Source organism: Nilaparvata lugens, chromosome 3 (genome assembly GCF_014356525.2).
Source record: "Nilaparvata lugens isolate BPH chromosome 3, ASM1435652v1, whole genome shotgun sequence".
Classification (NCBI taxonomy): domain Eukaryota; kingdom Metazoa; phylum Arthropoda; class Insecta; order Hemiptera; family Delphacidae; genus Nilaparvata; species Nilaparvata lugens.
This window is the reverse complement of record NC_052506.1, coordinates 73427679-73444952: the sequence shown is the minus strand read 5'-3', so window position 1 is coordinate 73444952 and position 17274 is coordinate 73427679. Positions and strand designations below refer to the sequence as shown.

Sequence of the window (17274 nt, the reverse complement as noted above, 5' to 3'; positions counted from 1 at the left end):
AAGACGACGTAGTGGCGTTATCACGTTATCTTTCTCAGCTGTTCCCTTGCTTCGAGTATAAGAATACTAGAGATACTCAAGATAATAATAATAATACAAGCGGTTCTTTCTCATGAGAATTTTAATGACTCGTTCAGTTGTGCGACTATGAATTCATTCATCATATCCTATAAAAAAATTTTATCGAAATCTCAGTAACTTATAAGCATATAAAAGTTTTGGGAGAGCCTTGTCAAACCTAAAAAATAGTTCAGGATCAGGTTGGCTAACTTGCTTTCTGTCAATGTCAGCTGCTTCAAAAACAGCTGATTTTATGAAATTGAGGTTAATTTGTCAAATGTCAAAAATCGTAAGCATTTAATATTGATCAAGGTTTTGTGTTATTTGGCTATTGATATCGTTAAGAATTGTTTCTATACAATTGTATTATCTCATGTATCTCTTTTTCAATATAAGGATTGAATCCAGGCTTATTACGTGCCATTATCAAACTCTAAATTGAGGATCGGTTTCCACATTTCAGCAAAAGATGTGTATGAGTAAGTGACTAAGCATAACTATTAATTTGTTAATTAAATATGTTTCTTTTTTAAAATTAAATGATATTGCTATTCCAATTTAATCAATTGTGAGGATTTAAGTGTTTAAAGAAGTATGTTTAAGATGTACATCAGTAATTGAAAATAGTTTATTCCTTCTAGTTTTTCATATTTTTCAATTTGCTGCTTTCAAAGGCAATACCATTACCATTCTTTTTGTTGCAGGTTGCTTCACATGTGCTTGTATGCGTCCGCGCTACAAGCGCCTAGTAGACAACATTTTCCCTCCCAATCCTCAGGTAAGATGCTTAAAAATAAGCATCATTAACAATTCAAATATAGTTATCTGTATTGTTTACATTAATAATGTGAAATGGTGAAGGCCTAGAGTTCATAATATTTGATAGTCTAAAAGTTTTTTGTTGATCATAAAATGTTTTTGTTGGTTCAATAATCCAGTCAAATGATAAATTTTTAGCAAAGAGTCCTGAAAGAATTATCACGAGGAATATTTTTTCTGAATTTTAAAATCCAAATTCCTAAAACGCCAGAGGCTTGCTTTACCCCGAAAAGTAAAAGATGAGAAAAAACATTTCTGTTAGTTTTTTGTGAAATACATTTATCAGGCAGGATGCCTATTTGTACCTCCACTTTAGTTGATAAATTTTCAAAGAAAATGAGCCCAAATACATCTCACTATCTTAAATTAGTGCTAAATTAAGTTGAGGATGTGATCACATTTAAGGCCTATGTATGCAAGTGCAAGCTTGGCTATGCATGATCAAGTGTACAGATAAGAAAGTAAATCTAGAAATGACAATAGGAAAACTCACACTTAACGCTTGCACTTGCTGGTTAAGTTCAGTGTGAGCAGCTTCGCTTTTCAAATTTTGTTTTTTCGCTTATGCATGATCTGACATGCACTTGCAAATCTACCCATTCAAAATGACAATTTTTAAATAATGTCCATCTCGGAAACCCTTTACGATAGAAAATTGTAATTGGTTTCAAATTGTAGCTCCGAATTTTCGCCTTTGATTGTGTAGATGCTTGATTCAACTGGATTTGACTCTACTATCGAACAACTGTCCATTTGTAATTTATTTGAAAGCTGTTTTACTCTTGAATAATGACAGTACCTAACTCCCGTAAAGCCAACTTTAGAAATCAATAAATAATATATTTCTATTTATAAGAGAATCTAAATTGTTTTTTTTTCTATATAATTTTTGTAGAGAAATTTCTTATTAAATATTCTTTAACATAACTTTTTTCCAGGATGGGCTTGTAAAAAATAATATGGAGCAGTTGACATTCTACTCACTCTCTTCGCCAGAGAAGCTAGACCGTATTGGTGAATATCTCTACCAGCGAGCGTGCCGTGATCTCTCAAGAAAGCGCAATGGGTTAGATCATTTTCATAGATTAATTTTTGTAAGGTATTAACAGTTTGTAAGGAATAAAGCAATACATTATTTTTGGAACCTATTATCGATACAGAGTTTCTATTCGTATTGTCAATACATTTCAATGATTTGTGCTTCATGAACTAACCAAATAATTTGAAAACAAACATTCATCCTCATTCATCATTATTATTATTAGCGTATGGCATTTATAGACGCACACAAATACATAGTTAAAGAAAAATCTGGTTATGAGACCGTTGTCAGGTTAATAAAATACTGTCGATTTAATACAATAAATTTTGATGTCGAGGTTGTCAATGTAGTGTAGTCAGTGTGGAGAAGCTGAGATAAAATAATTTAAATCGCCTTGGTACGCATGTATATTGCAATTTCTGATGATGTGCTTCATCGTCTGTCTAGCCTCTCCACAATCACAAGAAGGGAAGCCCCAGTCATTAAGAGAAGCCCCAAATCTCCCGTGGCAGTTCTAACCCTGTTGAGGGTTACGTACTAACTTATATCTTACTCCTTGGCGCTACATCTCATTCAGAGCTTTGGCCTTCTTCAAAAAGCCTCTCCACTCGTCTCTATCGGCAGCCATATTCTGACACCCAGCTTCCTAATATTATCCTCCAGCCTACGCTTACGCAGACCTCCTCTCTGCCTTCTCCCTCATGGGTTGTTTCTGAAGACCTTTTTTACGTCTCCTGAGTCACTCAACTTAGATGTCTCACTCTTATCTCGTCAATAGTTTGACATTTCTGGTACTTAGTATTAAGTATATTTTTTTTAAATTGCGTTGATGTGATTTTTATTCATCTTTTCTCCATAGGTTTGTACTTATTGCAATGGAAGCAATGGATCAATTGCTTGTGGCTTGTCACGCACAGACTCTGAATCTCTTCGTCGAGAGTTTTCTCAAGATTGTGCAGAAACTGTTGGAATCAACCGAACCAGATCTGCAAGTTCTAGCCACTCAGAGTGTGAGTAACCATCATCCATTAATATTGCGCTATAATGTCATTCAATTAATCTTTGTTGATATGCCACTGGGGATGGAAATGCGCTTCGGCTGACATCCAAGGCTGTTAAAAGTTACATTGCTAAGCTTGAAATCGTATATTTGGAACAACTACATGCATTTCCACCAATTGAAATTTATTTTTTATTGAATTATTAATTTTTCTATTGTGTGAGATTAAATTAAGTTTAAGCCTAGGAATAAAGTTTATATTTATTTATTGAAGTTTTTTCAGTTTACCATGAGATATGTTTTGCTTTCCTGGCCTTCTCTAGTGAATTATCAAAAAATCCCGTTACTTGAAATACCCTATACGCTCTGATAGCGACTCTTCTGAATTTTTATTATTCAATTTTATAAGAAAAACTGACAAATAATTTGTAAAATTCCAGTTCGTCAGATTTGCCAATATAGAAGAGGACACGCCATCCTATCATCGTCGATACGACTTTTTCGTATCGAAGTTTTCGTCAATGTGCCACAACAACCACGGAGATGATGCCACAAAGGATATGATACGGCTGGCAGGAATAAGAGGATTGCAGGTCTGTATAATATCAGTTCAATAAAGACCTGAGAACTATATAAAAATAACTTTTTTATGTTTTGATCACCTATATAGGAACGCTGACAATCATATTCTCGAAGAATATTAATAAAAAATCAATTTATTAAAACTAGAAGCAATTGTTTTGATCCAAGTGATGTATTAGTGGTTTGATTTTATTTGAATTGAGCTGATTTGAGTTGAGTTTGTAGGAGTGGATTTGATCAATGGTGGAGGGTTTCCGGAAGCCTTGTGCACAGCCTTATGGGTAGGAGAGATACCTCTTCTCCATGGTGACTCACCAAGGTTGGAGGATGCAGGCTATCTGTACTCAAGATGGCGTATACCATGAGTAGGCTGCAGCATGATTCTCTATGGTAATTCTTCTTTCGGGGAACACTAATCCAGTGTTGAGAGTGTCTATTCCGAGGACACATAATAGTGCCCAACGCCTCCTACATGGAGTATCATATCCATTCTGGGGACGCACGACAGTGTTGAATATGATAGTGTTAGTGCATGATAGTGTTAGGGCACGATAGTGTTAAAAATCTTACTTAGTTCTAAGGATGCAATTATTCGACAAATCAATAGGGGGTATTCCCAATTTATGATGTAATGTGATGAAAAATAAGAAATAGATAAATAAATAAATACCTCCTCCATGGTTGGGTCTCAGCTTAGGAATTGAGAGTTCCACACAAGGTCAGCTTAGATTGATAAGCTCATATTTGTGCGAAAATTCATTCTGCCATCCTAATATTAATTGTATGGAAAAAAGTAACGTTTTATCGAACCGCTAACCTCTGCTCTGACACAAAATCCTCATTTGGAATATTTCAATCAAAATTAGGGAGAGAAATAGTTTTGGGTTTATCCTGTTGATTCTCTCCCAAACGTTAATTCGATATTGTGATTGTGGAATGAAATAAAACGCATTTAAATTGGCTCAATATAACAGTCTTAGCGGCTGTCATTAGCTTAGGAAAACTATTTCAATTAGCCTATATAAGTGTAAGGATTTTTGTCTGATGATCATTGTCGTGGCTGGGTTGTGACGTTTAGGTAATTGACCAGTTCTATTTTCGAGATAGTCAAAACATTACGCTTTACAGCCTAGTTTAGCTAGGATAAAACAGTGATATGCTTTTTACTGAAATAACATAGCAGTTATTCTCTTCAAAGCTACTAATACTGTGTAAATAAACTATTGATCTGTTGAGATTAATCATAAATCACAAGTTCAAATCCTATGTAATTGATGGCTGTGTAGTCCATGTCAAAACTCAATTACTTTTGTATTGCATTTCAATGGATTTATTTCTAATAAATTTCAGGGTGTAATCCGGAAAACAGTATCAGATGATCTTGTGGAGAATATTTGGGAGCCTGTGCATATGGACAAAATTGTTCCTTCACTTCTCTACAATATGCAAGATTCAAGGTAATTAATATAAAAACACAAGTTTTTTCAATTTCTTGAAAACTGAATTCTTATTATAAATAATAGTTGATTATGACTCATACACCCTGATTTTTTTGTAATTCTATTCGGTAACTTTTAAAACGGATTAAATGTAAATTGTACAAACGGATTTGTAGATAAATCGATGAAATAAATACGATTTTATTCAAAGAGTAGCAATCGAAACCACCAACTGGTGGTTAAAGCATCAATAATTTCATTTTCCATCTATAAAAATTCGATTTGCTAAAAACATTTAATACAACTGAGAGATTGTCATTGTGTAGCAGCTCATCAGTCCCCAATATTCCCTGTTATTCAGAATGTCATTTCTATAATATTTAGGTATTATATGTAATTTTTGTAATTGTAGGTACTTGAAGGGCATGGAGCCGCACAGCCCTGAACCGGGCGAGGAGAAGAATTCACCACCTCAGCTGGCCGAGACGTGCATCCGTGAACTGGTTGGGCGGGCCTCTTTCGGACACGTCCGATCTGTTTTGAAACCTGTGCTCAGGTCAGTAAACATCTATTCAATTCCGAACATTAGTTATTCAATATTAACAAATGAGATGATTTATAATCGAATGTCATAGGCCTAAATATACAAACATACTTATGAACACTTCATGTACAGAACTTATAAGAAGTTAAATATTCAACCACTAGTTTGTCACGATATTATTTCCCTGTATAATTGCTATTTGGGACGTATTTGTGTGATTGCTTATTCATTTGAAAAAATGAATTAATTGAATAAAGATTGTTATTCACGAGATTTACCTTGGTGTAAAGAGACTACTCTTGTGATGCCTGTGATTAAAAGTGAATATTTTCCTACGTATAAGAAGATTTACAAATTATTGTTTCATTAGGCAGTGTAGCGAAATAATGAAGAACTCCATATCTTGACTGATGTTGTTTTTGATAATTTGAGAAATATTATAATTCCACGGATAAACTAGATATCTCCAGATAAACAATATTCATCTTCAAAATGTTGAATTTTCAATATTATTACCTTGTCAAAACACTATCAAATTATACCTTTTTGATAACGGTTCACTTATCTTCCACCAGCAGATAAATAATAATCTCTTGGTAAGATAAGGCTGAGAGTTTCTATCTGAGGATTTTTCATATTGAATTGGTGGTTTATAGTTACATTATTTTAGTGAATTCTGTGATATTCTATCCTTTCAATATTTGTTCACCTCCCATTTTTCAGGCACCTTGATCTTCACAATTTGTGGGCTCCAAACCAGTTTGCGATTCACACTTTCAGAATAATCATGTTTTCAATCCAGGTAATAATCTTGAACATGTTCAGTATTTTTTATCGTTAGTTACTTTGTACCTTAGTTTACTATTATCATAAAGGAAGTATATTACTTATTTAATCTGTGCTATTATTTATTAAGCATATTATAATAATTATTATAAGTACTGTAATCATGTGCTATCAATTTTGTGCAATATCACAACGCAGTCCATTATTTCATCTTTTCAATCGTGTAAAGTTAAATTTTACTTCTTCATGTGATTTTTTGTTTCTCATAATATCTTGTATTGCGATTTTAATACTATAAATTGTTTATACATTCTATACTGGTTTGTAGTTCCAGTCTCATTTTTCATGTATTTATTGCTGCTTCAAAACTATTTATTGTTATACTGCATTATAATCTGTACTTGTTTTTCTTTTCAGTCTCAATACTCTTATGCTGTGGTTGAAAGCCTCATGCTGCATCTGGATGAAAATTCAAAAGCAGAGCCGAAGATTCGAACGAGTATTGCTGATGTACTTTCAAAAATAATCGCCATAGCTGCTGAAGAAAGTGTCGGTAAGTCTATTAGTATATTATATGTTCCCCATTGAAGCACTAATAGACGTATTTTTTAGAGTATGATTTCAATTCGATTTTTGAGAATTCAATTGAGTGAACTACTACAGACAGAAGATTAATAATTAATCTAAAATCTTAACAATTTGATAATGTGGATGAGTTTATCATCGAAAATGTTTACATCTTAAACATTCAAGATGTAATTCAATTCTATCCTAAGTTCAAGTTCATTCATTCATGCTAGCAGTTGTTTGATTAAAAAATGCAACAATAGGAATCCAAACAAATATTTTACTCAAAAAAAATCATGAATTGATTCGAACAAGTTTGTGAGATCACTTGTAAGTTACATGGAATCGACTGTGAAAAACCCAGTTCTCTCATAATTGTGTATTGTCAAAGTAAATACGTATACTCCCTGAAGAAGGTTTTTTAGTTTGACAATGATTTTTCCCAAGTTAGGGAATGGAGTGGGAAAATCACTGTTATTATGATTTTTATATTATTGTTCTCTTCAAGACTACCTATGTAATCGAATGATGTCAATTTTTTATACATATACTATCAACATCCAATTTTTACACAATTTATTGAAAATCATCTTAATATTTTCAGATAATGAAAGCCAACGATAACATGAAGGGAATTAAGTGGAATAGTTCTGTATTATTATGATGAGTACTTGCTGTTGCTCAATCTAAATGGTGTATACACAAACAGCGTCATCGTTTTTTTGTAGGAAGTAAACAAAACATATTTTGAATAGATTAATTTACTGAATTGTCTCAAGCTTTCCGCTTTCAATTCAACGTTTGTCTTTTGCTTTTCAATAGAAACCGAATACACTGAGAGTTTCAATTTTTATTTTTAACTATCGTTTTTAATATTTTCAAACTTTGTAATATAAATTCTTAAAATTTGTTAGCCTATATACAATTTTTCATTTACGTTAATTAACTTCCCATTCTACTTTTAGTAAACTACTATCATTTTTCAACAGAGCTCAATTCTTCCCGATATTTTCCTCACATTTCACTTTAAGAACTATTCACGAGTCAATACTGTTTACATTTATGTACAAATTCCCATCAAATTTCTTATTAGCAATTATTATTGACGACTGAACTCTCGACATCTTTTCTCGACTCCCATTAGCATATATCTCGTGCTATATAATAAATCGTTTATAAAAGTTTAATTGAAATTATAATATCACTTCTTCAATGGTTTTTAAATATTTTAATCTTTATTTTATTTACAGTATTCAAATTAACAAAATAAACACATCGTACCTTTAAACAAGATATGAGTATTTCAAATAAAAACAGTTAACTGTGAAAAGTAAAAATATAATTAAATTAGATATTAATTGAAATTGAAATTGAAATTGAAATTCTTTATTCTCCAAAATTTACAATACAAAAAATAGTACATATGGTAAACAATTTTGGAGGCTTCTCTTATGGGCACATGCCTGTGATAGAGAAGCGAGTTGTGAAAAATCTTATTTTAAACCAACTTAAAGAAAAGTATAAAACCGAATAAAAAGTAAAATAATACAAGTTAATTTCACATGAATAAGTAAATCTACGTGGAAAATGAAAACTAAAAATTATATACATATGAGAAAAGAAAAATATATTATGGGCAGCATAATGAGATTGATAAGGATGAACGATGGCTAATCATGTAAAAAAAGGCGATAAACTAACAGGCTACTAGACTGTGGTAGAAAAAACTATCCATTCCAACACTCACACGCGCGCACACACACACACACACACACACACACACAAAAGAATATCTTCATTTGTGCAGAATGTCATGAATAATAATATGTGACTCAGATTTCAATGAGAGTAGGGTGACACTAGGATTCTTTCCTGTTCTTCAATGTTCAGAGAAGACACCCAATTGTTGACCATCTTTTTATAATGGCTTATTCTCCTGTTGCCAGGTGTTTTCAAGTGCACTGGTAATTTTTGGAAGAGGAAATGCATTTTATAAAATGTGGAAGTGGAAGAGAAAGTTGAAGTGAGTCTAGGGTTACCAATACCTACGTTTGATGCTGTTCGTGTATTATAATTGTGTTGAATATATGGAAATAAAGCTGGATCTTGTTTAAAGATGTACAGGATTAGAGTTCTTATATATAATTGAATACCTTAAATTCTTCAAATAGTGCGTCTGATGGGAATGTTCTTGGCTTGCATAGGGCACTTTTCATTATAAGTTTCTGTACTATAGATAGAGGAGATAAAATAGTTTTAAACGCACCTCCCCATGCTATGATACCGTACTGTAAGATTGATTGGATGTAGGCAAAATATACTTGTTTTATTATATTCTGTGTGAGTATCCCACTCAAGGAAGAGAACACATAAATAAATTTTCTGAGCTTGTTTCTCGTATAATTTACATGGTTTATCCACTTTAGCCGACTATCAAATATTACACCCAGGTATTTGTACTCCTGCACCCGCTCAATATGCTCACATTGGCATTGCATTGTCCTACTAACATTCGGTGCGCCACAGGTGTGTAACCTCAGCTCTAGACCAATTGGGTCACCATTGGCTCTGATAGAAATAGGGAGGTATTTTGTTTTACTGATATTGATAGTAAGTCGGTTGAAGTCGAACCAATCCTTTACAACACCCAAACCGAGCTCAGCCGAACGGAACACGTCATCCCAGCTCTTCCCCTCAAACAACAAAGCTGTATCGTCTGCATAAAGATATAGACGACCATTTTCAATATCCACCCTGCTTAGATTATTTATATAAATTAAAAACAGTATTGGGCCCAGAGTGCTTCCCTGAATCACGCCAAAGTGGTTACACCGTGGTACACTCTCCTTATCCAAGATAGAGACAACTTGGTACCTTCCACAGAAATAGTTCTCAAACCACTTCAGGGCAGTACCCCTAATACCAATATATTCCAGTTTTTTCAAAAGCAGTCCTCTGTCAATCGAGTCAAAAGCTTTGGATAAATCTATGAATGAGAGAAGTACTTTTTTGTTATCAGAAATAGAACTATGTATTTGATTAGTGAGAAGAAAGAGGTTGTCATTAAGGTTTTTGTCTTTTCTGAAGCCAAATTGGTTTTCGAACAGTATGCTATTGTTTATTAAATATTTTTCTAACTGAATTCTAACTGCTTTTTCAATAATCTTAGATATGGTACTGACTAAATTTATGGGTCTGTAACTAACGAATTCATTTTTGGGGCCAGCCTTGTATATGGGGATAACTTTTCCTACTTTTAAGGTATCAGGGAATACTCCTTGCAAAAAGCTGCAGTTGATAATATGTAGTAATGGTACTTTCAATGAATCAATATTTTCTTTTATTAGAAGAGCTGGAATTTTATCAATTCCAGGCGCGGATCCTCCCTTAAGGTCACCTGTGATACTAGTTAATTCAGCATCAGTAATTGGCAGCAGTTCAAAGTGTGAGTCCACACTGAAATCTGCATCATTAACTGGTCCTTCAGTGATATTTGGTAAAGCCCCAGCAAGGTTAGCACCTACACTCACATAATATTGATTAAATTTATCAGCCACATCCTCTACACCATCCGGCTCAATAGTGTAATTACCTCTATTAATGAAATTTTGGAAAGGGAAACTGTCAGAATTTTTAGATAAACCAGTGATTTCCTTGATACAACACCAAAGTTTTTTACTATTACTACCAGCGTTGGTTATTTTGTTTTTAAAATAAGATTCTTTGGATGTCTTTAATAATTTAGTAAGTTGATTTCTGTATAGCTTGTATTGGTTTCTTAGAGTGGCATTAAAAGGCTGTTGTTTCACTTTTTTACTTAAATTATCTCTATGTCGAATAGATTTTAAAAGACCACTGGAGATCCATGGTTTTAATTTAATGTTTTTGGAAGAGATTGTTTTCGACTTTGTGGATTGAGAAATAATCATTTTAAGTTTGTCGGTAAAAATTTCGCAACTGGAACTCGCATCTTGTGCGGAGGTTACATCTGACCAGTCACACTCTGAAATGAGCTGAGTTGCTAGTACTCGATCCAAAAACATTATCTGCTTGCTGTGATTAATTTGTGAGCGTACGCTCTTAACCGACTGGATTTGACAAACTGTAAGGTCATGATCAGTTATGCTACATCTTATCACGGCTGCCTTTAGAATATTAGTATTTTTAATATCTGTGAAAATATGATCTAAGCAGGTGGCAGATGTGTCAGTAATTCTGGTAGGCACGTTTATGCAACTGACGAAACCAGTTGCATACAGAACATCAAGGTATCGTTGAGCTGCATGATCAAGAATTATATGAGGCAAAATACAACAATTAATATCACCCAAAATATAATGAATACGATCTCGATCTCTATGAGTGAGATGAACTTCAAGATCATCAATAAATTGTTCCATATCAGCAGAAGGGCTTCTGTAAATTGCGACTAAGCACAATCGTTCTGCACCCAAAGAAATGTCTAATTTGACACTTGAGGCGCCATACAAACTTACATCACCTTGACTCACAACAAAACATTCATTTACATATACAATCACACCATCGTTCTGATTTCGACTATTCTTATTTAAAAAAACATCATATCCATTCATACACACAGGTATACAACAATCATCCGTCCACGTTTCAGTAAGTACTATTATATCAAATTTTTTCTTGTAACTGTTTAATATTACCATCAATTCATCGATATGCTTATTATAGCTTCTTATATTCAAGCTCAAAAAACTAATGTTATCAATCTCACCCTGCTCTCCAATGAAAAAATCAAATAAACTTATATCATTATAAACACTAGTATTTACATTTCTCAGGTCAACAACATTGTCAATGAAATCATCCATCAACCTAAACTATAAAGGAAAAAAAATGGAATATACAGTAATTATGAAAGTATAAGAAAAATTAAATTGAAAAGGAAAAAACTAAAAAAGAAAGAAAAAAAAATTATCGGTTCTCCGAGAAAAGAAAAATAAGAGAGAATCAAGACATGGCCAGCCCACCGACTCAATTTAAAAAGAAAGCCGTATGTATTTCTTTGCAGCCTAAAACCTACTCAATTTTAGATATAGTTCATGCACATAAGCCGTGCTCAATCTCATTTGAACAGAATAACATAATTATAAAGAAATAATAAGGGAAAGAGAAGTGGAGACCAGCATCAATTTGAATTAATTAATTTTAGTATATAGTATCTAAGAGATCAGATTATCTAGTTATTACATACAATGAATTGAGAAAAAAGAACCCACATACCGAATAAACAGAATGCCATTGCGAAGGATCGACATATCGTTATAATGATATTGCTGTATTAACAGCTAGTTTCAAAATTAGATTATATTGTTTATTATCGCTACTAATAAGATAAATTTCAAAAGAGTTTTTGTTGTCGATTCGGTATTACATTTCTTGTTATCAATTCTAGAGACACTTCAATTCTTGGAACAGTTACAGCAGAGATAATCGTGTCACAAACCCTATCAATTACCGTATTCTACTGAATATACACTTCATTGTAAAATAGTTCTTGAAGAAAGTTTTCATCAATTTTTCACTTAATCATACTAATCAATTCATTAATAAACTATTACTATTACAACTTATTAAGAAATATTATCCTCTCTCATGACTATCAATTTGGAAAATAAAATAGAAAAAGAGATACTATGAGTAATGATATATTGTCTAGATAAATAATGAAAACCGTTCTACCTGAGATTAATAAATTATTATTATAGTTTATTACCATACTAGAAATTATTATAGCTTGTGGACTGAAAACCATAAGAAAATCACATAAATTAATCTAGTGTTCATATTAATACTATATTCAATTAATTATGATCTTTTTACTGTCATATGAAATGAATGATTTAATTATCCTATAAAAGTAAAGTGACAATAAATCGTGATCAAATGAGATAGGTACCTGAAATAGGTTCCTGAAATCCAGATGAAAGCAATACATAGAATGGAGGATAAAGTAAACATATCCTAATATAAGTGCGAAAATTTTACTGGAGTATCTATGAAGAAACAATGTTATAGCTCTAGTTATTAACAGAAGAGGCTGAAGTTAATTATTAAAAACCAAGCAGAAGAATTTGTAGCCGAATAACTAATCAACTGAGACGATAAACGGAAAATGGCTTAATTATTTTAAGTTTTAAATTGAACAAAGCTTCATACTTCAGGTACCTCCCTTTTAAATATGAAGATTAATCAAAGGGATAATATTGATTTTAAGCAAATTTATGGTACGCAAAAATAATTGTATAATAATCGTATAATCGAATAATAATTATATTCGTATTCAATTGGCTGGTGATAAATGATTAGAGCAGATATTATGAGCAATAATTTTGTACAGTATTAAATCATAATTATTTCAACTCATAGATCTAATTAGATTTTTGGAACAGTATTTATACAATTAAAATTTCGATCAAGCGGGACTCTGTTGCATTCTACTATCCAATATAAGAAATCACCAATTCAAATAAGACTTTAAAAAAAAAAAAAATCAATACACTCAAATAAATTATAAATAAATTTAAATAAATTCAAATCAGTTCAATAAATTTCAGATAAGATAGTTCAGAGATAACAAATGAATAAGAAAACGAAAGGATATGGATTACAGTACCTTCACTTATTTGCGTTTAAGTTAGCACTTTCACTGAGTGGCGTAGGGGAGGGCGTCGGCAGGTCGTCAAGCGCCCAGTAGACTCGACGTGCTCTCGCGTCCGGCGTCTTCCTCACGAACACCTTGCCCTCTCGCACCCACGCGTGTGACAGCTCCCCTGCCTTCACTCTATTCTTCGCCTGCTTTAGAAGATAACTGTTGTGCTTGGACAAGTGTTCGTTTATGAATACCGGAGTCGCACCAAAGGAGGCATTCACGTCAGACGCCTTCATTTTAATTGTTCGAGCTGCCTGCAGCCACTCGGCCCTTACTGGACGACGAACAAACGCAACAACTATAGCTGTTGGATAGTTGTTTCTCGAGGGCGCTAATCGGTGGGCATTCGATATTTCTCCCTGCTGATAGGTCACTTTCAGGGCTTTGGCGACTGCGTCCAGTAGAGAATAAATGTCTTCTCCCTTCGTTTCAGGGATTCCCTGGATCACGATGTTGCGTAATTTGGAGTATTGTTCAGCTTCCATATTCACCCATTTCCATTCGCTCATTTCCTTGTTCACCTTCAGGTTCGCCTCCTCCAGCTTGTTACACCGTGCCTTGAGTTCCGAATTGTCGCTCTCCACCCGAGATAATCTTTTCTCAAAGCCGTCGAATGTTGTTTTCAGCGCCGTCAGCGTCAACTGAAGGGATGCAAAGTTATTAGCAGATTCCTTCTTATTCGCCTCAATTTGATCCTGAATATTCTTCAGCATGTTCATAATGGCTGTGTTGTCTGGGCTGGTTTTTAGAGTATGATTTCAATTCGATTTTTGAGAATTCAATTGAGTGAACTACTACAGACAGAAGATTAATAATTAATCTAAAATCTTAACAATTTGATAATGTGGATGAGTTTATCATCGAAAATGTTTACATCTTAAACATTCAAGATGTAATTCAATTCTATCCTAAGTTCAAGTTCATTCATTCATGCTAGCAGTTGTTTGATTAAAAAATGCAACAATAGGAATCCAAACAAATATTTTACTCAAAAAAAATCATGAATTGATTCGAACAAGTTTGTGAGATCACTTGTAAGTTACATGGAATCGACTGTGAAAAACCCAGTTCTCTCATAATTGTGTATTGTCAAAGTAAATACGTATACTCCCCGAAGAAGGTTTTTTAGTTTGACAATGATTTTTCCCAAGTTAGGGAATGGAGTGGGAAAATCACTGTTATTATGATTTTTATATTATTGTTCTTTTCAAGACTACCTATGTAATCGAATGATGTCAATTTTTTATACATATACTATCAACATTCAATTTTTACACAATTTATTGAAAATCATCTTAATATCTTCAGATAATGAAAGACAACGATAACATGAAGGGAATCAAGTGGAATAGTTCTGTATTATTATGATGAGTACTTGCTGTTGCTCAATCTAAATGGTGTATACACAAACAGCGTCATCGTTTTTTTGTAGGAAGTAAACAAAACATATTTTGAATAGATTAATTTACTGAATTGTCTCAAGCTTTCCTCTTTCAATTCAACGTTTGCCTTTTGCTTTTCAATAGAAACCGAATACACTGAGAGTTTCAATTTTTATTTTTAACTATCGTTTTTAATATTTTCAAACATTGTAATATAAATTCTTAAAATTTGTTAGCCTATATACGATTTTTCAATTAACTTTCCATTCTACTTTTAGTAAACTACTATCATTTTTCAACAGAGCTTAATTCTTCCCGATATTTTCCTCACATTTCACTTTAAGAACTATTCACGAGTCAATACTGTTTACATTTATGTACAAATTCCCATCAAATTTCTTATTAGCAATTATTATTGACGACTGAACTCTCGACATCTTTTCTCGACTCCCATTAGCATAAATCTCGTGCTATATAATAAATCGTTTATAAAAGTTTCATTAAAATTATGATATCATCACTTCTTCAATGGTTTTTAAATATTTTAATCTTTATCTCATTTACAGTATTCAAATTAACAAAATAAACACATCGTACCTTCAAACAAGATATAAGTATTTCAAATAAAAACAGTTAACTGTGAAAAGTAAAAATATAATTGAATTAGATATAAATTAAGATAATTAATTATAAGTTGATACCGTAATAAAGATAATGTTATGAAAAAGAGAGAGGACAGAATTGAAATAAGGAGAAGAATAAGAGAGATGAGAAAGAATAAGGAAAAATGAAATAAAAGCTTATTCAATTCTAAAAAAGAGAAAGAAGAGAAATTGAAGAAATGATATGAGTGTGAATCGATTCAATTCCATGGCCATGTGATTTTCAAGAGTCATGTGATTTGTTGAAATAGTTTTGTTGCAATGTTATTTTGAAATTTAATGTTTTGGTTTTTGGCAATAGAGATGATCAGTTAATTGGTTTACTGGTTTGTTTCTGCAATGCTATGTTAATATTGTTCTGTATTGGTGTTTGGTGCAGGTCCATCAGTGCTGGAGATCATCAACTCGCTGCTGACACAGCTGCGGACGTCGGTGGGGCGGGGGGCGGGTGAGCCTGGAGGCGGTGGGGGCGGTGAAGAGCAGGCCTACCAGGAGGCGCTGATCAACGCACTGGGCGAGTTCGCCGCCCACCTGCCCGACTACCAGAAGATCGAGATCATGATGTTCATCATGAGCAAAGTGCCCTACATCAAGCAGCATGGCGGCAGGGCCATGGACGACTGTCTCCTACAACACATGCTGCTCAAGTCTCTGCTCACTGTTAGTAGGCCTACACTCCTTTTATTCATTTACTTGTGAATACGTTAATAATTGCAGATCATATGAATATGATTGGGAAAGAACAACAGGAACTATTCTACTCCCAAATTTTGATAATGAATATCAAAAATATGGAAAAAAGAAGTTCAGTAGCTTAATAGCTGTGGTTGAAGTTCTACACTATTGTACTTAATTATAATTATTAACGAGAAAGTCACTCAATTTTGATAACTAAAAAAAAAAAGAATAAGTCTTCGTTTATACTGTTAGAAGTACAGATGTCAATAAATGAATAAATTAGTGGGCTTGTTCAACTAAACAAAACAAGACATCTATAAAACAAATTTTAAGGACTCGCATGAAATGCATAATTTAAAAACAGAGTATGAACAAAAAGAAGAAGTAGGTCTTGTATTAAATTGTTCTTGTTTCTATTAACTGAAATTATTTATGCTAAATTGAAATAGTTATAACATAAATTTAAGAACACGCGTGAAATAAAAAATTGAAAATAGTATATAAATAGAAAAATAGCACAAGGACAACCTTATTAATCCATCTACCACTGTTATTACATCAGTGTCATTTGTATCGTATATCAACAAAAAGAAGTAGTATGCCTTCTATAAATTGAAATATTTATAAAATAAATTTTAGAACTCGCTTGAAATACAAAATTACACAGTACATCAGCAACAAGAAGCGTTTTGTAATGATTCATAATTGTAATGCTGTTCAATGTATTATTATAATTGTGTGTAGGTGGGGCGTCGCTACAACTCGGTGTCGATGAACACGACATTCCCGGCGTCGTTCCTGGAGCCGCTGATGCGCATGTCCGTGGCGCGCGACGCAGATCTGCGTCTGCTCGTGCAGCGCATCCTACACACGCTGCTCGACCGCCACGACAACCGCCACAAACTCACCAAGCCCACGTCAGTGATGCCAACATTAACATAAAAACTCCCATCTAAAACAACTCTATTTTCTACTATAAACTAGATTTAATAAAACTCACAGTTATAGTTCTATTAAACTCCAAC

At 33.1% G+C, this 17274-nt stretch overlaps 1 protein-coding gene across 1 annotated transcript in view; it reads left to right on the top strand.

Annotated features, from left to right (window-relative positions):
• The first annotated feature begins 287 nt into the window (after window positions 1–287).
• The window catches only part of LOC111043621 (protein EFR3 homolog cmp44E), a 33852-nt gene continuing 16865 nt past the window's right edge, over window positions 288–17274 (top strand). The window contains exons 1-11 of the mRNA XM_039424515.1: window positions 288–539; window positions 765–838; window positions 1818–1945; window positions 2781–2931; window positions 3362–3514; window positions 4854–4960; window positions 5355–5498; window positions 6210–6288; window positions 6690–6825; window positions 15951–16231; window positions 16994–17166. Of these exons, the coding sequence (XP_039280449.1) occupies window positions 530–539; window positions 765–838; window positions 1818–1945; window positions 2781–2931; window positions 3362–3514; window positions 4854–4960; window positions 5355–5498; window positions 6210–6288; window positions 6690–6825; window positions 15951–16231; window positions 16994–17166 (1436 nt within the window). The 5' untranslated portion in view covers window positions 288–529. The remainder of the gene's footprint in view (window positions 540–764; window positions 839–1817; window positions 1946–2780; window positions 2932–3361; window positions 3515–4853; window positions 4961–5354; window positions 5499–6209; window positions 6289–6689; window positions 6826–15950; window positions 16232–16993; window positions 17167–17274) is intronic.